The 25,005-nt window shown below is 34.2% G+C and overlaps 1 protein-coding gene across 8 annotated transcripts; it reads right to left on the bottom strand.

Annotated features, from left to right (window-relative positions):
- Window positions 1–468: 468 nt before the first annotated feature.
- Window positions 469–24,674, bottom strand: ZNF711 (zinc finger protein 711). 8 transcript variants are annotated; one of them, XM_036929989.2, is made up of 11 exons: window positions 24,476–24,674; window positions 22,616–22,736; window positions 21,466–21,725; window positions 21,011–21,113; window positions 14,121–14,681; window positions 8,944–9,099; window positions 8,127–8,264; window positions 5,919–6,056; window positions 5,022–5,069; window positions 3,624–3,767; window positions 469–3,148 (listed from the first exon to the last, which is right to left on the bottom strand). In XM_036929989.2, exons 4-11 carry the CDS (start codon window positions 21,087–21,089, stop codon window positions 1,971–1,973), a joined length of 2,442 nt encoding a protein of 813 aa, XP_036785884.1. In that variant the 5' UTR covers window positions 21,090–21,113; window positions 21,466–21,725; window positions 22,616–22,736; window positions 24,476–24,674; the 3' UTR covers window positions 469–1,970. The 8 variants fall into 8 exon arrangements, with proteins under 8 accessions (XP_036785884.1, XP_036785883.1, XP_036785886.1 ...); XM_036929988.2 differs by having other exon boundaries at window positions 21,471–21,725; XM_036929991.2 differs by having other exon boundaries at window positions 21,466–21,557.
- Between the last annotated feature and the right edge of the window lie 331 nt (window positions 24,675–25,005).

Genomic DNA, 25,005 nt, shown 5'->3' with positions numbered 1-25,005 from the left:
TAAGCAATATGCTATATATCTAGGTACATGAATTCTATTGAATGCTGACTAGTGTGAACATAGCAGGTTATTTTTATGCTCCTTTGCAGACATCTTTCCCAAATACTTCATTTAATACCTTTCCTTTTGAATGTATATTGGTCTATTAGGAACATAATTAGATTCACTTCTCAAGATTGTGTTAACCTAAGCAGGTTATTAATTTTTAATTTTCTCTATAATACTAAATCTCAAGTTTTAAGATGGGTACCTTTATAGTATTTCACCATGGTTTTAGCAAAAACATACATTTTTTTAAGAATAATCATGCCATAATCATAATTACTTAAATTCCTAGCTCATGTTGTTGTTAATGCACAAATTGTACAAAATTTTAAACCATGGACCAAACAGCCTATGAACAATTTTAAGTCTTTTAATAAAGAGTGAACATAACACAACTTTAAATAAACTCATAAAACCTTCAAGTGCAATAAATGCTTTTTATTGTAAGCTCATTTCAATGAGTAACATTTAGAAATAATAATCCCACGTAACAGTGACAATCTTATTTTACAGCGTGTACATCATTTACAGCCACATAACACACAATTTTAGATTTTCCAAATTTAATTTTCTGAAGTTAAGAAAGATAAAAAATTCATCCTCAAGGAACTGATTCTTATCTGGTGCAAAAACAGAAAGGCGAACGTTATTTGAAACACAAAGCCACAATTTATCATGAAGTAAAATTACATTTTAATTATGTTGAACAGTTGAGTGTAAACATGAAGCAACTAAAACTTAAAAGTACACATCATATGCATTACATTTATGAACAGGATTTTCATTAAATTTCCCAAACCCAGCTTTTTATATTAAGCGCCGTTTTGATTTGCAGCATGCTAACACAAAGCGTTGTTAAAGGGATGCATATTTTAAATTTACACACTGTAAACTGAATATCCACCTCCAAACTCTATGGGCAGCATAGTGTTTTGTTAAATACTGCATAAATACTGCCTCACATTGAAAATGCATATTAATAATATGGTATATAGATTTTAAAAATCAAACCTTTCAATAATGGCATAAAATTGCACCTTTAAATGTTAGAGCAAGTATGACTAGAACAATGATACTTGCTAAGACTGTCCTAAAAAAACCCTCTAAACATTATAATATTTAAGAAAACTGTTCTCAGTTTAATATTTAGATCATTAAGAAATATAGTGCTAACTTTGTTTGCAACACTGATGCTGCATTTGTTTTAGAAAGCCACATTTGACTCCAATATATTTTTGTCATATATGCCATAGTGAACAATCAACTTGACCATCAGAAAAAAAGGAACTTTAATTCTTAGACTTCACCTCAGACTTCAGCACAGAATGCTCTATTTTAAGCATCCTATCCTGTGATAAAATCTTAGCAGCTCTGAAAATCTTAATAGCACTGAATTATTCTAACCTGTTTTCCAGTGAAATTTCTTCTAATGAATACACAAAACTTGCCATTTCTGGAATTCAATTTCCAGGTACCATATATAAAAGGCTCAATGACTAAATGACTGATGGTTGACTGTATTTTATTTCCCCACCCCATTTCTAAAATTGCATAAAAGTGAGGTTTGCTTGCCATAGCAAAGCACTGCTAAACTGCTCAGCTATGTATCTTTTCAGAGACATTTATCTTTAGTATGATAGGCCAAATAAAGTCCTCTTCATTCTTCCTCTCTGCAGTTTGATTATGCATGTAATTCTATTAAGTAAACACTTAAGTTTTCTGCAACCATTCTATGGTGCCTCTTAAGTTCTTTTAAGTAATTTTCAAAGGGCTATGATACCCTGTCAATTAAAATATCTTAAGATCTTTATAGAAATAATGTTATGATTTACTTTTAAGCTTTGTGACCAGATGAAAGTTTGTGAAATTTTCCTCCCATGTAACATACCATATTTTCTAAATAGCTTCTCTTTATATTGATCTTACTACATAAGAGCCTCCTTATGGTGCCTCATAATATGTTGATTTTTTTCTGATGGTCTTCGGAATCCCTTCTTGCAGAATTCACACCTGTGTGGATAGTCTTTTGTATGTATTGATATCACATGTCGTTTAAAACCAGATGCATCTGTAGTGCTGTATTCACAGTACTCACATTGGTAAATCTTCCTTCCAGTGTGGGTCTTCATATGCTTTTTAAGCTCATTTTGTTGTCTGAACCCTCTCTTGCACCTTTTACACTTCAATGACTGATCCTTAGTATGAACTGAAAGGATATGACCACTGAGAATAAATGGATCTGATGTTTTAAAGTCACAATGCCTACAGTGATGAATCTTCCTACCCTTATGGATGTCAGTATGCTTTTTGAGCTCAGAAGGACGATGGAAACCTTTATCACAGACCTCACATTTGTGAGGAAAATCCTTAGTGTGGACAGATATGATGTGCCGCTTAAGGTCACTTGAGTTGGTGCTCTTATGGTCACAATGAGGACACTGGTGTGTCTTATGTCCTTGAAACAAATCCAGATGGCGCTGAAGCTCCCTCTCATCACCAAATGCTTGGGGACAATGCTCACATTTATATGGTAAATTGTTACCATGCTTAGACTTAATGTGAGTTTTCAGATTTGATTGATCTGCACACCTGAAGACACAATACTGACACTGATATGGCTTTTCACCAGTATGGGTTCTCATATGTTTCTTGAGTTCGGAAGGATGTCGAAAGCCCTTACCACACTCAACACAAACATGAGGAAAATTCTTGCTGTGAACAGCCAATAAATGTCTGTTTAACAGTCCTTGTTCTGCAGTTTCATAGTCACAGTATTTGCACTTGTGCATCTTCGGCTCCTTGTCTCTTAATATAAGTTTATTTGAACTCAGTGGACTAGCCTCTCTGTATCTTCGTGTGTATTCTGTAAATTCATGGGTTTTGTCAACTTTGTTTATGAGCTTATGGCTTTCTAAGTGGTTATGGAAACTCACTTTCTTATTAGTTGTAAAGTCACAATCTGTACACTGATATTTTTTTCTCATCAAATGATCAGGATGATTCTTCATGTGTCTTTTCAAGAATCCCCTGGATTTAAACTTTTTTGTGCAAATATGGCAAGGGTATACTGTCAGGGGCTGTCCATCAGGGCCTATTATCACAGCTAGATAAAAAAAATAATAGGGAAAGTTGTGACATTTGGCCAGACTGTTTTAAAGAGTCTTACAACAAAGGTGCCAAAATTCGCTGACATTCATAATGTGAGAACTACACTAATGGAATAAAATCCTGTAAGATAAAATGCACATTAAAAGCAATTTATGATAAAATAGCTCACTAAAAAGTAATGAACAGCACTCTTTTGTGAACTATACTTACCTGCCAAAATGCTGTATCACATGCCCTTTGTAAACTGAAACAGGCTCCCTTTATTGTTAAACCTGAAAATTCTCTTTAAAAATATCATTTGTGTACAGAGCAAACAAGCATAATTTTATTAAATACCAAACACATACAAAAACTATTTAGATCAAACAGGAACAGATACATGGGAGAAGAACTACACTATAAACAACTGAGTTTTTTAATTTGGTTATGAAAAAAACACTTCCCCATTGGAAAATATTAGCGCTTTTTACCTGTTTGCCATTGCCTGGTTTCTCCCCTTCTCCTCTTCTTGGCTTTTTGTTTAAGTATTTTATTTGCATTGATGCTATCACAAATTTGAAGATACTGTGCTGCTGTACTACTTCTGTTTTCTAATGTTGAGTCCAAGGTATTTCCTTAAAAAAAAAATCAATGTAGCATTAAGCTACATGTATTCATACTTTTTTGATTTTGGTTAGATAAATTACGAGAGATGAAATGGCATCAAGTTGCCATTGCAGTACTAAATTTCACAAAGGACACCCATCTTCTCCTCTCTCTTTTACACCCTTATACACACATGTGTATATGCAAACACTTTACATAGGATATCATATGAAATTAACTTTAATATACCCCAATTTATTCATCCTAAAGGAATGAACTGATAAGTTGAATATAACATAAGAAACTGAATTTTATTACTATAATCAAAATCTTGGCATCAGATCAAGTTCTCACCAATGAAGGCTCATGAAATTAATAACATTTAGTAAAGAAATATATGTCAGTGAATCAGTATAGGCATGGTGACTGCATGTAATGCATAACAAAAAGCAGACCTTTTGTATATATGCTTTAGAATAGTTTACTCGATGTTAAAAGTATTAAGATTGATTTTAAGGGTTAAGACAGATGTGGCAGGCAATTTATCACAATTTCAGTGGGATCAGTGTATAAAGAATAAGTACTTAATAAAATCTCAGTCCTCACAAATCTGTTGCTATACAATAATTAAAAAATGTGGACCTATAAAACTGTTTGCTTTTATGCTATGGTATATGCCTCTCATCAATTCCTCTGAAATCTACATTTAATTTGGAGAGTCAAATATCTCTTAAGGGTAGAAACAATACTTTATCATGAGAAAAAATCTCCTTACTTTTTTAAGAAAATAAAGAGAAATATCAACCACAGAATAAACACTATATGACAGTATATTAAAACTAAAAAAAATTAAGCTAACACATGGGTTTCATATAAGTTACATAAATCTACTGGTTACTATAGAAATAATGAAAACAGATCCACCCTGACGAAGACATTAACAAATGGTTGATATCATGGATATTCTTACTTTTCTGTCAAAATGTAGTTTACATTGTTTTCCACAGCAACCTTTTATGGCCCATGTAGCAAGTTGCCTGGTATTTGTATCTTGAGGTAAATCTAAAATGAACTGCATTCGCAGGATAACACACATTATGCCTGTACATAAATTAATCAATTCCCAAAAGAGGCAAACTCCTATGAACTAACAGAAAAGATAGGACCAGGAATGTCAGTGTCCAACAAATGTGTCTGTACACACAAACTACTAACTCTTCATTTACCAAGCAGTATACCAAACTGGCTACTGAACTTATATATCACATATAATGCTCTCTCACCTGATGCTTGACAATCTTCATACCTTCGGGAAACTCTTCTTTCATCTCCTAAAAAAAACAGACTAATTAAAAAAATGATATACTATGTATATGATTACTAGAGGATCACATCTTATTCTATAAAATGTAATTTTGACCACTATTCCTTGGATTAAAATCTTTTTGTTGAGTTCTTCCACTCCCATGGATTGGGTAATTTCACACACTGACAATGAGGGCTACTGTCAGCATCCTTGGAACTGCTAACCTTTAAAGAAATTAAATTTTTAAATAAAAACTGAGTAAATACTTCTGTACAGTACCCCCTCACAAATGAAGACAAATGACTTGAATGGATGAACCTTTGGAAAAACCAAGTTTAGATAATTAATGCATTTGAACACCATAATTTTTAAAGTTAAGAGTATACCTGACCATCTTGTAAATCAAGTAGGAATGAGATAAAACAGGAAAAAAAACTGATAAAATTACCTTCCATTACATGCTTTCTAAAAGAGCACACCTGGATTTCTGTTCATTTTCAAAACCCCAAAATCTTTTTTGTGGCGTTAATACATGATATATAGTTTTGCAAAAGAGGGAGTATCAAATTTCAAAGAATATTTCTATTTCAGAAAAATAAAACTTTTTATGGCACTCAGGATATATGTATCCTACTTATACAAGTAGGATTTAAGATAAATCCTACTGAAAAACAACAATGCATTAAGCAAGGTTCACTTTAAAGAACATATATGGTAGGAAAATCATGTAAGTAACTACAGATGAATCAGTCCACAGCAAAACATTTTATAATATTAGCCAACTCATGGGGGGCATTAGCACAGCATATTTAATTATCTAAAGACTGATCAAATAGATATGTACTTATCAGGTGAAAAAATGTCAGTGTCCTACCATATGCCGCAGCCCAGACAACAGGGACAATTGTTTTATTAACATCAGAGTCCTCAAGCTGAGTCTCAGGGAGAGAAGTTCCTTCCTCTTCCCCTACAATGACTTCCATGTAAACTTCATCTGCTATTTCAGCGCAACCTAAATTTTAGAAATAATTGCTTGTTTACAACCCCAAATATTTAATAAATGGGTAAAAAAATTCCAAACAACTTAAATCTTTTAACTTTCAAGATTTCAATTTGTTTAATTTAAAAACTACATTAGGCACTTTGGAGGTTAGTGCCACTAGGAGACAATCATTTATCGAAATTCTTATTCTCCTCTTAGAACTTATCCTATGAAGTAATTTTTAGATTACCTAAAACATGTGCGCTTGAAATATACTGACTGATTTTACAATCTACTGGGCATTAAAAATTTATCATAAGGGTTGTATTCTATAATTCTGCCTGACAGTTCTTTGGAACTCAGAAAGCATTTCCCATAGAATCAGAATTAGAAAGTGGTCCATTCTATCCCACCTATTGTAACTTAAATGCAGTATTATACATGTAATGAAAAATAGTCAAAAACACTAGTAATTGAAATAAATTTAAAACAAAAATAATTAAAAGCACATATATATTATTTGCATAATATATAGATAGATATAATGCTGGTGTTCAAGAATATGTGGACACCCTTTAAGAGGCAGGATTTTCAGAGACCCTACCAAGGAAAAAAAGCATTAAATGAGACTCATTTAAGAAAATGTGGTGTTGGTGTAAAAAATTTAAACCTAGAGGGTCACTTAGTATATTTTATGTGAAACAATCTGTTTAGATTTAACCAGTAAAATGGAAAATTTGCTTGAATTTCTTTACTTTTGATTCACATACTGGGATCTTCTGTTCACTACAAAAGAAATGTAGATAAAATGTGGGGAAAAAAGTCCCTCTTCTCCTAAGTTTCCCTTCCAATTAACAAGAAAGGAAACATTGGTCTAAGTTTTCCACATCCCCATACAATACTGGCAGCTAACTTAAGCTTTAATCCCCCACCTGCTACTGTGCCCTTTTATTGACCAATGAGTAAAAAATAATAATAATAAAGAATTTAGAGACCAAATAAAAATTATTTCATTTAACTCTTTTCCTCTTCAACCAAATCCTCTAGACTCATTTGTGTTTTGCTGATATTTTCAGTTGTGGTATATTATTCATGTTTGGGATTAAAATTCAGCTCCCCATAGCTCCTAGGGAAGGAAATTTGAGGAATAGAGATGAAGGTGGAGAATGGCTAAAAGCTGAGTACTGTCAATGCACCTAGTGGAGACTCTTGCCCTCCTAGAGCAAAACAAAGTAGTTTTGCCTCAGCATGACAAGAAGACAGAAGAAGCCTTAGGGTAGGGCTGCATTTCTATACTGAGATGAGAAGAAAGTGGGCAGAGTGAAATGTCTTCATAAGGAAATGGGTAGCATGGCAGGAAAGGAAGTCTAAGGAGCTTTTTTTTTTTTACCCTGTGGTACTCAAGCCCAAAGAAAACTTAAGCAGCAACTCCTTGGAGACTATCATAGGTATAAGTAAAGATCCTGGCAGCTTAACTTGTAAGAATACTAACTTAGCTAAACCCATAGTGACAGAAGAACAACCAATTAGCCCTTCCACTGATAAATCCAGAAAGAGGCCAATAGTGGTCACTGCCATGTGGAAAGAACACTGGCAGTAGAGTAATACAGGTATGAGTTCAAATTCTACCTTCCTCATTTAATACTGGAATGATCCTGGGCAATTATTTAACTTCTCTGAGCGTTTTTTTTTTCCTTCCATAAAACAGGGATAATACCACCTACCTCAGAGACAGATCAGTTGTAAGAATTAAATGAGATAATATATACACCACTTACTCAATAACACACACAAAGTAGATTCTCAGTAATTCCCTATATACTTATGGAATTTACTTAAGTCAGGAACCATATGTTACTGATCTCTATATCCTTTGTATCTGAGTCACAGTATTGCATGTTGGCTGATATAAACAATACATGTATGCTTTTGAATGGTTGAAAGGACCCTTCCATTCTAAATTAATTACAGCAAAGAGTCAGGCTTATTTTACCAAAGTTTGCCCCTATACAGCACTTCCATCTCTGAGACTGCTTTTTTTTTTTTTTAAGAATTCATGATGGCTACTGATAAGTCACTACTGTGCCATTTTTTTCTTACTGATATCATCTTCTTCTTGAGAAGAATCTTTAACTGCCATGTAAACCATCTTCTCCCGCTGCATTCGGCTCTGGTCAAGCACTCCAGCTACAGAATGTCCACTGGTGTACTCACTCTCTGTGACAATTTCTGTTCCACCTTAATAATTAAAACACAAAATAGAGGAGTATCATGGACTAATTCCCTAAATTAGTAAGGAGGATATATAAGAGATATTTTCCTTTAGAAAAATATTCCCCCCAAATATTCCAATGTAAATTTCTAAGTGTCAAGAGAATTTCCTCATGAATTACACTTTAAAATTGTCATCAATGAAAAATTACAACAAATGTTAACACATCACACATGCCAAGCACTATGTAAGTCTCTTACATGTAATTTACCCACTTAATCCTAACAATAGCCCTATAAAGTAGTTACTGTCATTATAGTCATTTTATGGAGGAGGAAACTGAGGCAGAAGGAGATTAAGTAACTCACCAAAAGCTATTCAGTTTACTGGCAGACTAGGATGAAAATATAAGCGACCTGTTTCTAGCCTTTAGCCTGCCCTTAAATACTCATTATAATTTCCTACTCTAAACCAAATCCTCTCCACTCATTTGTTTTGATAATTCAACTTTAATATTCTACTCTTGTTTGAAAGAATCTAATAACATATTCTGCATTTCTGCTTTATATCCATATACAATTTTTATATCCCAGCCTGAAAGAGATACATAAAAAAATCTGCACTTTGAACACAATTGTAGAATAGCCAGAAAAGGTTACAAGGAAGTTCTAATTCCTAACCATTCGCAATAAATCAGTCTTGTACCTATTTCAACATCATCTTCAGCCTCAGCTTTAAATATATACACTTTTATTACTTCTGAACCAAATCCATCTTCTTTAACATCTTCTTGTGAACCATCGCTGCCAATTTTTAATGGTGTGTTCCCCATATGCTCTAATTTTTCCCCAACATCATCCACTGTAAAATATAAAGAGGGAACTATTTCAGTCAAAAAGTACCACTGATATTTAGTGGGTGAGAAGCATAAGTGCAATGTGAAATACTGAGTACTGTGTTAACCATCTACCCACTATATTCGGTAATGACCTATTACTGCAACCATTAAAGTGGTATATGTTTCATGAAAAACAGTATACAAGATCAGATATACTACAGATAAAATTGTATTTTAAAAAACCTACTCAGAGATTTATACACACACACACACACAAAAAGTGCTTAATAACCATACAGCATAATTAAAAGGTTTGGGAAAAGATTAATCTTCCATCATGTTCAACATTTTAAGTGAAATCTTAACACCAAATTTAATAACAGAAAAATTAGAACATAAAATACATAATACTCATAAAAGGTCACATAAAAAACAATTCCCAAATTAAATAGCAGTATTTCTAAAACCAATTAACATGTGAAGTCTAGGATTAAAAAATAGAGGAAACATAGAAAACACCCTGTTTTTATATAAAGGGCTTTTCCAAAATCATTATAGAAAAAAATCTTAGTAAATACTCTTAATTTCTGTTGAGTCATGGAAGACAGCTTCAAATCAGAAATTTTGTGTACTTCTAGGTTTATCAATGTATGTTTTACTTCAGAATCATATACAAAGGTAAAGAAGTAATATTTGAGAATATTACTTACATTTTAAGTATACTTTAAAAATATGATTCTTTACTTCAGTCTTTAAGAATAACACTTAGTTTCACATGAATACTATGCATGAACTATGCAATGAATATATCATATTAACAAACTTTGTAATTTGAGCATAAATATTCAACAATAAAATCCCCCCATTATATGCTTGTCCCTATAAAAACTGAAATGTAGTCAAAACTGAAAATCTACTCCTTCCTATTATATGTATCATAGTATCATATATGACAAAACCCAAAACCTTTCACTATAAGTAATTCCACAAGTACTGAAAACAGAATAAAGTGACATTAAGTTTTCAGAAAAAAAGTACTTTATTATTCTTGGAAATAAAGATACAGGATATACAAACACCTCAGAAAGCATCCCAAATATTAATTTCTTAGGTTGGAATAACTTAGAGTAAATTAATAAGTAAAAATACTCTCATTTGATAAATGCTGCTTTATTATACTTGAGTGATTTAGAGTGATCACAGTTCCTTCTGGGAGGAACTGAATTAAAAATAATAATTTAAAAAACTAAAGCTTATGAAATGAAATACATATTTTGGGGTCACTTCTCAATAGTTCTGGACCATAATTTTTGCTTTGAGTACTGAAGTTACTGCTGCTATTCAGATTCCATTTATACCTTTCCTTAAGGTCCATAGGTTAATGCATTCATTATTTTCTACTTAGATTCCTTAGAATGAACAATTTTGAAATGTACTGAGTAAATTTATTCTGTATTTTAAATTCATAGAAGATGATAGTTATTAAAGATGTTAGTGTGCAGTTTTAAGAGCTAAGTCATCAACTTCACCAAGATTCACTCTATCCTTTGTGATAGGAAGTACAAGGTTAAATTAACAAAGACTTAATAGCCAATCAATTGACTTTAGACATAGATCTTCAAAGACTCTTCTTAATGCAGATAATACTCAAAATACTCCAAATTCCAGCTTAACCATTTGTGCTTGTTGTAAGGCTTGCAATATCCACGACATACAGTGTCATTTCTCAATCCACGTGACATCAAGCCAATAATACGAGAGTAATAGTATATACACTACAGAATTCTACTGGTGCTAAATATAGCATAAAAGAGTAAGGTGCATTGTTTGCCAACACTGCATAGTTTGCTAATGTTCAGTATCTTTTTATAGCCCACTGACACCATCTGATTAAAATTTTATATTAGCAAAATGTACAAAAAAATTCCTTTTTTATTAAGTGGGCTGCTTAATGTACCCCTTTTATGTTATGTCTACCAGAATATCATGGTGGATAGTGTAGTATAGACATAGTATTGATGTACCACTGGGAGGGGCAAGGCAATGTGTAAAGGACCTGTATTTTCACAATGCTGAAATAAACAAAAATTAGCAACATTTAAATCACAAAAGTATTCCATTCCCAGGTATATACCCAAGAGGATCTGAAAACGTATGTCCCCATAAAAACTTGTACAGGAATGCTCATAGCAGCATTATTCATAATAGTTAAAAAGTGGAAACAACCCAAATGTCCATCAACTGATAAATGGATAAATAAAATGCATATCCTTATAATGAAATAACTTGGTAAGAAAAAATAAAGTACTGACACATACTACAACATGGATGATCCTTGAAAGCATTATGCTAAGTGAAAGAAGCCAGACACAAAAGGCCACATATTATATGACTCTATTTATAAGAAATGCTAAGAATAGGCAAATCTAGAGAGACAGGAACTGAATTAATGTTTGTTTGGTGGGTAGGGTGCATGGAGTGAGGATGACTGCTAAAGGGTGTGGAGTTTCATTTGGGGTGAAGAAAAAATTCTAAAACTGATTTTAGTAGTAGCTGTACAACTCTGTGAGTATACTAACAACTATTGAATTGTGCACCTTAAACAAGTGAACGTATGGCATGTGAATTATATCTCAATAAAGCTGTTAAAAATTACAAAGGTGTTACCTTTTTTTATCCCTGAAATTGGTGAGGTTTGCAGAGATTCCCATAATGACCCTACCAAGATATTTTACTTTTTACAAAATTATGTTCCTGAAAGACACATAAACTGATTTTATAAGTTAAAAAAATAATTTGAATGCATTACATTGCTTCATTATTAAAGGAACCTCCATCTTCCACTGAAGCTTTTTATAAAGGAAATCATTACCCATAAATGCCTTATGGGGGTTAGGTATTTTTAAAGAGCACATCTGGGATAATATATACAGATACAGCTATCCTACATTAATTTCTGAGTTACTCAGCACAAGTGGAAGAATCTAAACATCTGCTAAGATATGGAATTCGTGAAGTTTAGCCTGAAAGTGGAAAAAATTCAGATGCACCTCAGATATTGAGAGAAGACCAACTCCCTACCTGTAAAACTCAGCTAATGATATGAATTCCTTATAGGAATATTTAGGAATTCAATGACAAGATGGAGGTCTGTTTTAAGTCCTCTACTGTCTCTCTTAGATATGGTGTAAAACTCTATCTTGGAGGAAAAACCAGAAGAGGACTTTTAAAATTAACACTGAGGCCTTTCAAGGCAATTTATTCTCTGGTCAACAGAAACAAAGAGGTACAGAAAATGAAGATTAAGATAGGGAAAAAGCAAAGAACTAAATCAAAACAAAATAAAATAAATGAAAATAATGAGAGAGTAACTAGTACCTATATGAGTATTATAACCATTATAAAACTGTCAAGGATCTGGGTGGTGGGAAAATAGGAAATATAAAAAATATTCAATTTTTGTGTATTTGTATATTCTATTTTCCACAAAAAATTGCTTAAGTTTAAAGGGATTTAAAAAAATTGTTGCTGTTCCTTTACAAATCATTTCTTTACAAATGATTACAAATAATTAATCCCAAGTCTATATTCCCCATAAAATGACCCTGCAGCAATACCAATATTATTTAAGCAATACAATTGTTCTTTATAATCTTCAGTCTAATTCTATAAGGCCAGGTCGCAAATCCTTTACATTTGACATATATAATAATATCAAGATAATATTCTACATTGAAATATCTAGAAACTCAGAATAAAAAGCCTTTTGCAGAATCAAATCATAGAAGATAATGTAACTGCTCACAAGACGTATGTCTGAATTTTCAAATGCTTTAAAACCAAAGGGTTTAATTTGACTAGTACCCTTTTAAAGGCATAATTCAATATTATTTTGGTACAGAAAGACTACCAACTTTTGTCACACCATTTTGTATAATGATAACAATAGTTTTTATTAAATGTGAGGCTCAGATGTAAATATGGAGTTGCTTTAGTAATCCACATCAATTTTAAAAGAGGTAATAACATTTGCACAGGCACTCTAGTCTTTCAGCAACTTAAATCATTCCCTTAAAAACAATGTAAATATTCACCTTCAAAGTGCTTGAGGGAAAAAACACCCTTCAGAATCATATACACGTATTAAATCTAATTTGTTTTTAGTTTTAAATTTATTGATACACACATATAACATACAATCACTTTCTACACACATACACATATTCTACCTGGCAATGCACTTCCCAATCAACTTTATTTTAAAAAGAAAAGAACAAAAATCCTCCCTGGAAAAGTGAAGTCCTTATCTAATCTTTACTATTTCCAGTATGATCCCTTCAAATTTTATAAAGAACAGACCTACGTCTTCCACAAGCTCACTCATCATGAGATTTTTATTACTGCTCAGGCAAACCCACCACTTTAAAAGGAGAACAAGATAGTTCTTTCTTTCTCCTTCAGATAGAGTGTCTTAAGGACACTGTAAGGCAGTCTGAAATAAACATGTTAAAGTATTTTTGCATAGAACACACACACACACATTTAGGCAAACAGAAAATAAACGCACAGAACGGTGGGACACAATATGTCCTTATGATTCACTTTTCAAATATTTAATATAAAAACCAATTACATATTTCTTAACCTATTATGCTTAACTTCTTAAGCAAAACTGAAGTGACAACTCCAGCACCTGCCATATTAAAATGAAAGCAGTGGCTGTATATAATAAATGTCCCATTTTGAAATATATTGACCATTAAAATTTTGTATCAACAGTGCTGTTGAACCTTCCAAATTTGTCTTTTCTAAGATATTAATAAATTGCATTATTTTACTTAATCTAGGGTATGAGTTTTCACTGAGTAAATTAAAAACATGAACAAATTCAAAAAAGCATCTCAACACAGCTTTGAAAAAAAATTATTTTTCAAAAAAGATCACCCCCATGACTTTTACTGACTAGATTCCCCAACCCAGAAAATCTTTCCAGGCGATATATAAATCAAACTCCCCAGTAGTAATGCATTGTTGTTGCACTTACGAGATATCATTAAGTAGTCTTCAGAAGTGCTCTTAACATCATCATCATCTTCGTCGTCGTCGTCATCATCATCTTCAGTTTTAATAGTAACTGTAGAACCAGGAACACCACCAGTTGCTTGAATCACAGTCTCTGTATCTGAATTAGTGACAAGAACCTCTTCTGATACCATTGTGGGAGAGTCAACTCCTGAAACACAATCCTGGACCACATGTTCTAAGTGTCCATCAGGACCAGTAACAAGGTCAGCCACAAAAACCTGCTCAGGTACTCTAACGGTTTCTGTAATTAGCTCAGAAGTCAAGATGTGATCATTATCATCTTCCTCTAAATCTTCTTCAATGGCAACATCAGCTTCCAGTACAGCTTCAGGAACAATTACACCATCTGTTACTACATCAGTCTCAGTGATGATATCAGGCCCATGGACAACTTCAGCTGCAAGGCCATGATCAAGAGTTATCCCTTCATCTGTGACAACATCAGAAACTAATACAGCCTCAGGAACTGAAACAACAATATGGTCTCCATCGATATGTGCAGTACCAGCCATTCCAGCCACTATAATACAAACAATTATCCAAGAAGAGTAAAGTTATTTTACTAATTAAAAGTACAGAATTTATAAATCAAATGACAGAATATTTTTAAAATATGAAATGGTCCTGGCCAAACTATCATTTAAAAAACTGATAATTTAACTGCACCAACCAGGAACTGGGGTGGAGATAGCTGAATACAATGGTAGTAAAATCTAAATTAAGACCTTAAAAACAATGTACTTTATTTTCAAGTAAAACATAAAAGCCACAGTGAGATATCATTACACACCACTTAGAGCAGCTTAAAAAATAAAACAATAATACCAGCTCAGGTTGGTGAAGACATGGAGAAACTGGATCTCTCACATGCTACTAGTAGCAATGTAAAATGGTAACAGCCACTCTGGAAAATAGTTTAGCTGTTTTCTACAGAACTAAACATGCATTTACCACACAACCCAACAACTGTACTTTAGGGCATTTTCCCCAGAGATATTAAAGCATATGTTTATGCAAAAAACTGTGCATGAATATTCATAACAGCTCACAGAAGCTATTACTGTAGTAGAAATTGCAAACCCATATGTCCTTCAGCAGGTGAATGGTTGGTTAAATCAATGATGGTACATCCTTACCATGGAATACTGCCCAGCAATAAAAAAGGGACAAACTATTGATACATTCAACAACTTGAGTGACTCTCCAGAAAATTAAGCTGAGTGAAAAAGCCAATTACCAAAGGTAAGAATATTGTATTGTATAATGTATAACTGGAATCATCTATATAACAATCTCAAATTTATTAAACTAGAGATAGAATACAGATTAGCAGTTGCCAAGGGTGTGTGTGTGAATATGTTGACATAACATATATGTGGTGATAGAACAGTTCTTTATCTTCATTGTGGTGGTGTTTACACAAGTTTATATATGAAACAAAACTACGCAGAACTGTATACACTCACATGCACACACACACAAATGTATATAAAAAATGGTGAAAAGTTAATGAGGTCTGTAGTCTAGTTAAAAGTAATGCACCAAAGTTAATTTCCTGGTTTTGATACTGTAGTACAGTTATGTAAGATGTCACCACTGGAGGAAGATGAGTAAAATGTACATGGGACCCTATGTACATATTTTTTCTATTGCCTGTGAGTCTAGTATTTCAAAAAATTAAAAGGACACACACATAAAAGTGTACTAATATGTTAAATTGAGTTAATAAAATATGACAAGCTTATTACATTATAAAATGTGTATTATAAACATAAAAGTCTCTGAACTTCTTTATAAGAATTACTACATTCAAAAGTGGAAGGTCTCTATCAACACCTGATTTTGAGGGGGGAAAAAAGACCAAACTCCATTTTAGACAAAAGTTTGGTTTGCTAAACAAAATCATTCATATGGACTCAAATTGTATTAAAATCTAAATTAGTAAATCTGCAAGAAAAAAGCTTTAATTAACATTTTTCTTGAGTAGCATCGTAAACACCGACTCCTACCCACCTTCTAAATACTTTAAGAATGTAATAAAATTCCTTCATGAGCAACTCTTAAATTTGGCCTCCCTGAGGTGGTATAGTAAACAAGCTCAATCATATAAATTGGTCAAGGGGAGGAAACTAAAGCATAGAGAATACAGTCAATAGTTCTGTAACATCATTCTATGTTGACAGATAGTAACTACACTACTTGGGGTGAGCATTTAATAACAAAGATTACTGATGATCACTGTTGTATACTTGAAACCAATATAATACTGTATATCAACTATACTTCAATAAAAAACATTTTTAAAGCATTTATTAAGCAGCATTAGATGGCATTAGAAATTTATCTCACTAGGTAGCAAATTACAAATGATTAAGGGAAAAAAATTTTAAAGTGTTAATTAGATAACCAGTAAAGAGTAAGAAATAAGTCATCATTTCAAGCATTTCCCATTTTACTAAACTTATTTCATTTAAATGCAAATACTGAGAATTTCACCAGAGATAGCATGAAATTGGGTATTTGTTGGATCTGCTTTGGACCACTGTCTAAGGCTGTTTTGCTGTTTAAGTCCCAATGCAACATACTTTTTGCAACAATAAAATCTTAAAATAGCTGTTACATTCAAGGACAACCATTATACTTAGACATAAGCAAAGTTATTACATAAAGCATAATGTTGTAAATTTAAAAATCTCAACTATCCTTCAAAAGAAACTAGTCTAATGAATTTCTTAATTAATGTCTCAGATTCTTAATAGCCATCCCTTTCCAACCAACATTATAAAATTTAAAGAGAGCACTACTTGTGTATGTTAAACTCTTGTTTCAAAATACCATTAACTTATGGGACTGCAAGTATCTGTTTTGATGTTAGCAGAAATTTAAAGACAATGTATCTAATTTGTAATGAAATTTTAGAATTTGCAATTTGCAAAGTTTAATGGGTGGGCAGACTGACCCCAAGGGGACTACTTTCAGAAGAAACCTAAATCACAGGAATAAAATTTCCTTTGTCAAAAATCCTCCCAATAGGTTTAAACTGTTTGGTACCTTTGCATTTATTAAAATATGATACAAAAATGAAAATACCTATGTATGAAATTGAGCTTGAATCTGTACATCAAAAAAATATGGAGTTCCTGCCTTCTAAGAGTTCAGACTTTCTTTACCAAGGACAAATGTTTAATGTGATATCATCCCTAAACATGAGTAAGTAAACATTAACCATATCAGCTATTTCTGCTCTAACTGGATATCCAGCAAAATAATCTAACCAAAAATGTAAAAACAATTTAGTTGCCATCTATTTGCTTGAATTTTTAAAAGCATAAAAGTTAAATTTAAACAGCATTTTAAAACAATGCACCCTTTCATAAACCAATAACCACAAAATACTATTAGGCAGTTGAATCACAAATAGCTATATAACAAAAAACTATGACTTTAAATATTTTCTGGCATAAATAAGCTTATTTACTCTATTAAATTCATTTTAGAAAGGGATTTAAATGATACTGTGAAAATACTAACACAAAATCTGGAAGTAGTTCTCAAACTTTTCCAATTTATTACTCAAAAAAAAGACAGGGGGTAGTGAATGAAAATTTTGCTTTCTATCCCATTAACATGTTTATGTGAGTGCAACTATCTGTGTGTGTGTGTGTGTGTGTGTGTGTGTATTCTCCCCAATGCAAATGAAAGGCACACCAAGATGTGCTGTTTATCCTGTGGTTTCAGGTGCACCTTGGCACACTGCCACATGCCTCCAAGGGTAACCATACTCTAGTCTAAGACACAAAGCTTTAGGCCAAACACAAGTGTTCTAATGCACTAAAAATATTTCAACAACTCAAATGCCTGTCAACTGATTAATGGATAAACAAATTGTGGTTTATCCATGCGGTGGAATATTACTTGGCAGTGAAAAGGAATAAAGTACTGACACATGGTACAACATCGATAAAACTTGAAAACTTTATGCTACGTCAAAGAAGCCAAACACAAAAGGCCACATATGGTATGATTCCACTTACAGGAAATGTCCAGAAAAGGCAAATCCTTTGACAGAAGGATTAGTGGTTGCCTAGGTCTGTGGATAGTGGGTAGGGAGTAACTGCTAATGAGTATGTGGTTTTACTTTATGATGACAAAATGTTCCAAAATCAGACAGTGGTGATGGTTGCACAACTCTTCAAATATACTAAAAACCACTGAATTGTATTCTTTAAAATGGGTAAGTTGTATAGTATATGAATTATGTATCAATACAAAATAAACAAGAAAAAAGAACATACACAAAATATTTCAATATGCATGTTCTACTTGCTTAATAGCTAAAATGAAATAAAGTGTAGATGTAATAAGGGATTACAATTGACCCTTCAACAGTACAGGTCTGAACCACTTATAAATGGATTTTTTTTCAATAAATATATTGGAACACTTTTTGGAGATTTGCAACAATTTGAAAAACATTTTCTTTTCTCTCATTCATTTTATTGTTAAGAATACATTATATAATATAAATTACATACAGAATATGTGTTAATGACTATGTTATCAGTAAGGTTTCCAGTCTACAGTGGGATGTTAGCAGTTAAATTTTAGGGAAGTCAAAAGTAATACTAGGATTTTGACTGTGAGGGGGTGGATGCCCCTAACACTAGTGTTGTTCAAGGATCAATTACACTTAAATCTGAAGACATTGAGGAGAAACAATGGAAAGGAAGGTAAAAGGAATACCAAGTAAAGGAACACCAAGTAAATATTCGCCAGCACCAATCAGATGTTTTTTCCTGCCTGAGAGGAATCATACTTTACTTGATAACAGGCAACTTATTCAGGAGTGAAGGGGGGGCTTCTGGCACTTTACCAAATGCTGCAGGGTAGGTCATACTTTGTATTAAATGGAGAAAATACTGCATTTCTTTAATTTTTAAAATATCTTATTTTTAAAAGGTAAAAAATTAAAGTTTTCATTTCAGCTAAAACTTATTTACCATACTGAAGTTCAAGTGTTGTAGTATTTTAAAAACTATCCTTAGCAAATAATTTACAAAACTCTTTGTGAAATCTTACTTTTCAGCCCTTTGTACTTCTGAAATTTATCCTTGTACTTTTTTTCCACCCCAATTCAATTCTAAGTCACCCATAACCAAGGCCACTCACATCTGACTTTTAAAAATAAAGAATAAAGTGAAGATTGCTTATTCTTATATGTAATAATAAAGCCAAGTTTCCCTTCTATTTTATCAATTAACTGCACAGTCATCTTGATCCCCACCACATTTAGTCTTGATCTATGCACCAGACCTTTATTCATCGAAATAAATGTCAAGGAATCACAGAACAGGGAACACCATTAAATGTTATCATGTTATCTAATCCAACTCCCTCATAAAAGTGAATTAAGTAATTTGTCCAAGTTTACACTCATAGTTAATAGGACTGGAAAAACTAGAATCCAGTTCTTCTGGTTCTCATCTGTGGGCTTTACAAGAGGAGATGAAGTAACATTCAACCATATTATCTGAACACAACAGTAGCATTTTCTTAATTGAGCAAAGTATCACACTAGCTGCAACTCTCCATCCCTAACTTCATCTTCTACAATTCCATAATACATTGATTTTATCCTAACTTACCATTTTTACTTTTTATCCTAACTTAAAAGTTTTACTTTGTATCCAAACTTACCATTTGTCTTTTCTACTCACTCCCATCTTTTCTTCAATTCTTACCATCCTATCCCTGACTCTTGTACTTCAGATACCTCTTCTCTCTTCAGTAATTCAGACTGACCCTGCCCAAATTCAGTTTATTTGTTGACTATCAGTGCAGTCTTAGCAAGTTTGTCAAAATGATGGTTAAGAGGCTACTGAAAACCTTGGCCAGAAAAGTAGGGAATCTTTTCTTTTTTAAAAAAGAATAATATAATGTTATTAGTAACAACTTTATGAGGACATAGCTATAGCATCATCAGATTAATCACCTAGTGCATGACTTTCATGTATCACTATATAAACATCTAACTTCTTTGAGATAACTGAAAAATTTCCTCTTACAGCTTTATGAACAATGCAACTTAAAATATATTTTAGAAAGCCAATTGGGTATTTTCTACATTTGAGATCCGATGCAGTTATTTATGCAAATTGAGTTTTTCATTTCAAATGATATTACCTCTATATTCCACGTTTCCTTACATCAACCTTCCCACAAAATTTTAAGGATTTTAAGTAGACTACTGACACATAGCTTTACTTTAAGAAAATAAACCACAGGAATGTATTTTCCTAATAAAAGAGCAATTTTCCATTGTTATTGTCCCCTTCCTCAATACAAGCATACCTCATTTATTGTGCTTTGTTTTACTGCAGTTTATACTGTTCTTTTTTTTCACAAATAGAAAATTTGTGGCAACAGTGCATCAAGCAAGTCTGCCCACATCATTTTTCCAACAGCATCTGCTCACTTTGTGTCTCTGTGCCACATTTTGGTAATTCTAGCAATATTTCCAACTTTTTTCATTATTATTATATTTGCTATGGTGATCTGTGATCAATGATTACGACTCACTGAAAGTTCAGATAATAGCATTTTTTAGCAATATTTTTAAATTAAGGTATGTACATTATTCTTTTAGACATAATGTTATTGCACACTAATAGACAACAACATAGTGTAAATGTAACTTTTATATGCACTGGAAAACCAAAAAGCTCATTTGACTCACTGAATTCCAAGTCTGGAACTGAACCTGCAATAGCTCCAAGGTATGCCTATATATTTTTGATATTTAGTAAGCTCTGACTTTTAAAAAAAAGTACAACACAGAAAATGCTTTACCAAAATCCTGCATAATCATGGTATGGGCCATTCTAGAGTCTGATGTGTGTAATCCAAGACTTCCGCCACCTGAATCCATACTTAGCAAAGTTCACTCAAATCTCTGTAAAAGAAATGGTTTTAAAAATAGTTTAAGTAAATTTAGGCCAAAATCAGTTGTTTTGAGAAAAAAATGTAACTGAAAATATGCCTATCAACCAAACGTGCAAATCTTATTACGAAGGAAGACAAAACAAAAACCTTGATTAGACGCTTTATGTGACAGCCATAAATAAAAGGGCCAAGTGGAAGTAAACCAAAGGTAATGTAGACTAAGGCACATTAAGGGTGATAAGCAAGTGACAGAAGCAAGCAAAAAAAACAAAACTGTAGCGTTGAAGTTCCATTTAAAATAGGTTACAAAAGAGGAAGAAAAAGAACAAAATGACAACAGACAATAGTTGGGATGTTTATACATTACTAGAGGACTCAGGTGTCTAGTATTAGTGAATTTCATCCAGTGGTTCTCATCCATTTCTTCCAGACCCAGATCAGCCCTGCAGTGGAGCTGTGCAGATAAACTTGTGTTTCAACTCTGGCTGCTGGGGTTCTACTTATAATGTAAAATGTTCTATCCCAGTTTCCCTGGAGTTCTGAGCCAGTAGGGACTTCTGGCCTCACTCTACTACATTCTCTTGTCTCACAGTTCTGAGGACTCATGAAACATGACTGCTTCCTAAATATGGTAGAAATAAGATCAATCACATACAAACATTTAGCAAATTATTTCTTTCAGAATATCATTTACTTGTAATTGTACAACTGATTTTTTTCATTAATTACTAATAAAGTCACACTAGCCTCATGCCAGTTTTGAAAGTGAGGGTCCAACTTTTTTCATTTCAAAAGACTTATTTTATATTTAAGAGCACCAGATATGGAACCTAAAGTCAGATGTTATCACTCAACACATTTCTTATTATTACATGTGTACTTCTTCTTCAAACATATGATTCTAAGTAAATCAACCAAAAAATACTGTCAATTTTAGAAAGCACTTCTCATTTTTAGTCAGGAGTGTTTAATAAATTGGACTATATTGCACAAAAGATGGTTACATCATTAATGAGTTTTAGAAAGCTGCCACATAAAACAATTTCATCTGTCTTTAAGTAAAAATCACTAAGATGTTTTTTATCCCTGCCTTAAAGATCTATAGGTGTACAAGAGGCAGGAGAGTCTCACAGAACAACCTCTATCAACATTTGAGTCATGTATATAAAAATCCTACAGCAGTAGATGACATTTCTGTGTATCAAAGGATTCAGAGAAAATTTCTGTATGTGTGGGAAAAATTACCAACTAGATGTATTTTGTTATCTTTTTTCCAAATATCACATTATTTTCTGTCTTCAAAATGAAGAGAAGCCATAAGAATTCACAATAAACTACTTATGTGTTCACAGGTAAATTAAATGTCATAAAGACTTATTTTTAACATTTAAAACGTCCTATTTCAACGTTTGAGTAATTGCTTTATCACATAACCAATAAAACAATTAGAAATGTCTTAAAATGTTTTAAACAATTTTGTTTAAATAAAACATTAAGTAAATTGATAATCACCTTGAGTGTCTTGAAGAAATTGTAGATTTTCTTACATACTGTAAAATAAAATATGAAGCAATTTCTTTTTATTTTTCCTTCTGAACTGTGTTACTTTCTTTGGAAAACATGTTCTCTTTACCTATTGTAAAAATAAATACATTCAAAGTTAGATATTTTAAAACATTTTAAACCAAATCCTTACACAACTTAATAATTTTTCTTTACACTTTAACCTACAGGTGAGGTTGGGAAGGGTTCATATGCTTAAATCTGTTATCTAAAAATTAACCTAAGGGGTTCCAACATAAACGACTACCTACTACAATATAAGCAGCATTATTACACTTAGAATTCGACCACTTGATTAAACCAAAATCTTCTCTAAAGAACGTTTTAAGAATCACTAAGCAACACCTTATTTTGGAAAGTGAAAAAGAACCAACCAAGGGCAAGCATTATCCTTGCCAAATCCAGAGAAAAAATATGCACTAGCGCTCAATGAAACGTAAAAATTTTAACCCACGGTGCAACTATTATGAGAAATACCACGCTGCGTGAATACTAAATAAATCGGAGCACCTTTCTCCATATAGAAGTTTGAATAAGATCAACAATAAATAAGGTACAAGAACAACAACAGTATATTAAGTATTAAATAATAGCCAACAGCTAGCTAGGCTTCTTTCTCAAGAGTGTATCTTACATCCTTATTGAATGAAGGTAACCAGCAAGCACGCTTCAAGTACACATTTTTCCTTCAATGTAAGGGGAGCAGAATCATCAAACAAACAAACAACCATTTTACTCTCATCCGCCTCCTCTAAACACAGCTCGTTCAGGACCTGGCCTCTCAGTGATGTAAACAGGGTGAGGGATAGAAGAGAAATCCTAAGGCAGCCGAGCAGGAGAATGCGAAAGTAGTATTTGCAGAGATAGGAGACAAAGGAGCGCTGGCAAGTAGCAGTATTGCAGTTTTGGACGCAACCCTCCTCCCGCATGAGTCTCCTTTTCCCACGACCATGCCAAGTTTCAATCATTTCGAGAAGAAGGCACGCACGTGCCCTCTCTTACATTACCCAGCAGACTGGATCATAAATCGAACAGAACCTACGCTATGGAAAGGCGAAGAGCGAAGAGACAAGAACACCCTTTCCCCTCCTCCCTCCTCTCACTTGGTGCAGCCGTCCCCGCCGCTGCTACCCACGCCGTGTTGCCCAACCCCTCATCCTCCCCCAGCTCCCTCTGCCCCGCTACGTGGGAGACCGCTGGGAACCAAAATGGTGGTGTTTTAGCGGAGGCGACAGTTGCCGCACACGCCCCCTCTCCACCCCCTCCCAAACCTCAGCCCCGGCTCTGACGGCTCCCAATCCCCTAAAATGCCCGATCAGTGCCACGGTCTCTGAGACGCCGACATGCCTTGCGCATTGCAAGGTTACCATTACCAGGAGCGGCGGGCGGGGGCGGGGGGAGGGCTAGGGCGGGGGGGTGGGGAACGAGAAGAGGAATATGTTGGGGGAGGTCGCCGAGAGAAAATGCCAGAGGGACGCCGCATTCTTCATTTCACCGTTTTGTTTTCCGCCATTTTCCCGTCACCCTAAACCACCGACGGCCTCAACAACTGCTCTCGCCCTAAGGGGCTCCGGCCTAGGGGAAGAGGTTGGCTGAGGAGGAAACACTTCCCTCAATTCCTCCAGCCACTGGCTGCAGCTGAGGAGAAAAACTGTCCGCCCGAGGGGGAGCTTAAGGACTAGACACCACTTCCATTGTTCCTTTCGTCCTACGCTACACACTGGGTATGAGCCTCTCCTCCTCTCACAGAGGCGACACTGCGCGCAGCGGACCCAAGTCCCTCTACTTTCTCCTCATAAGTGTCCTTACCTGCCGCCGCCGCCAGCTGGATTCTGACCGGGCTCGGGTTTCTGCGGGGGGCGGCAGCTGTGCATCTGTGAGGTCCTCACTTTCGGGTTTCTGAGGTTTCTCAGCCCGAGCCAATCACAGACTACTCTGCGTCTGGGAGGCGCGCTGCCTAGTCCTGCCTTACATCGCCGCCGACTTGCTGAGGTTACATTACGTCACGCAACCCTTGCTGCAGGGTAGGGGGCCTTCTGGGGAGCGCGCGCAGGCGCGCGCGCAGGGACTCGAGAAGCCCGCGCTGGTCTGGTGCTTGGAAACCCGCGGACTTGCAGTGGGGGCTGCTGTGCTGGGCGAGTCCAAGTGTGCAAGCCTCGATCTTGGCGCACCCCTGAGGAGTTGCCGTGGGATATTTTCTGTTTTCCAGGTTTCCCAGGGGAGAGGAAGAGGGGGAGGGGAAATCAATAACTGGCCACCTACTGGACCTCTAATAGATGTGGGGACGACGTTAAAAAAAATTGGCCCTACCCTCGAGGATATGACCATTTAGGCTGACC

This window comes from Manis pentadactyla, chromosome X (genome assembly GCF_030020395.1).
Source record: "Manis pentadactyla isolate mManPen7 chromosome X, mManPen7.hap1, whole genome shotgun sequence".
In the NCBI taxonomy this organism is placed as follows: domain Eukaryota; kingdom Metazoa; phylum Chordata; class Mammalia; order Pholidota; family Manidae; genus Manis; species Manis pentadactyla.
The sequence above is the reverse complement of the archived record's forward strand: the minus strand, read 5'-3'. Positions and strand labels throughout refer to the sequence as shown.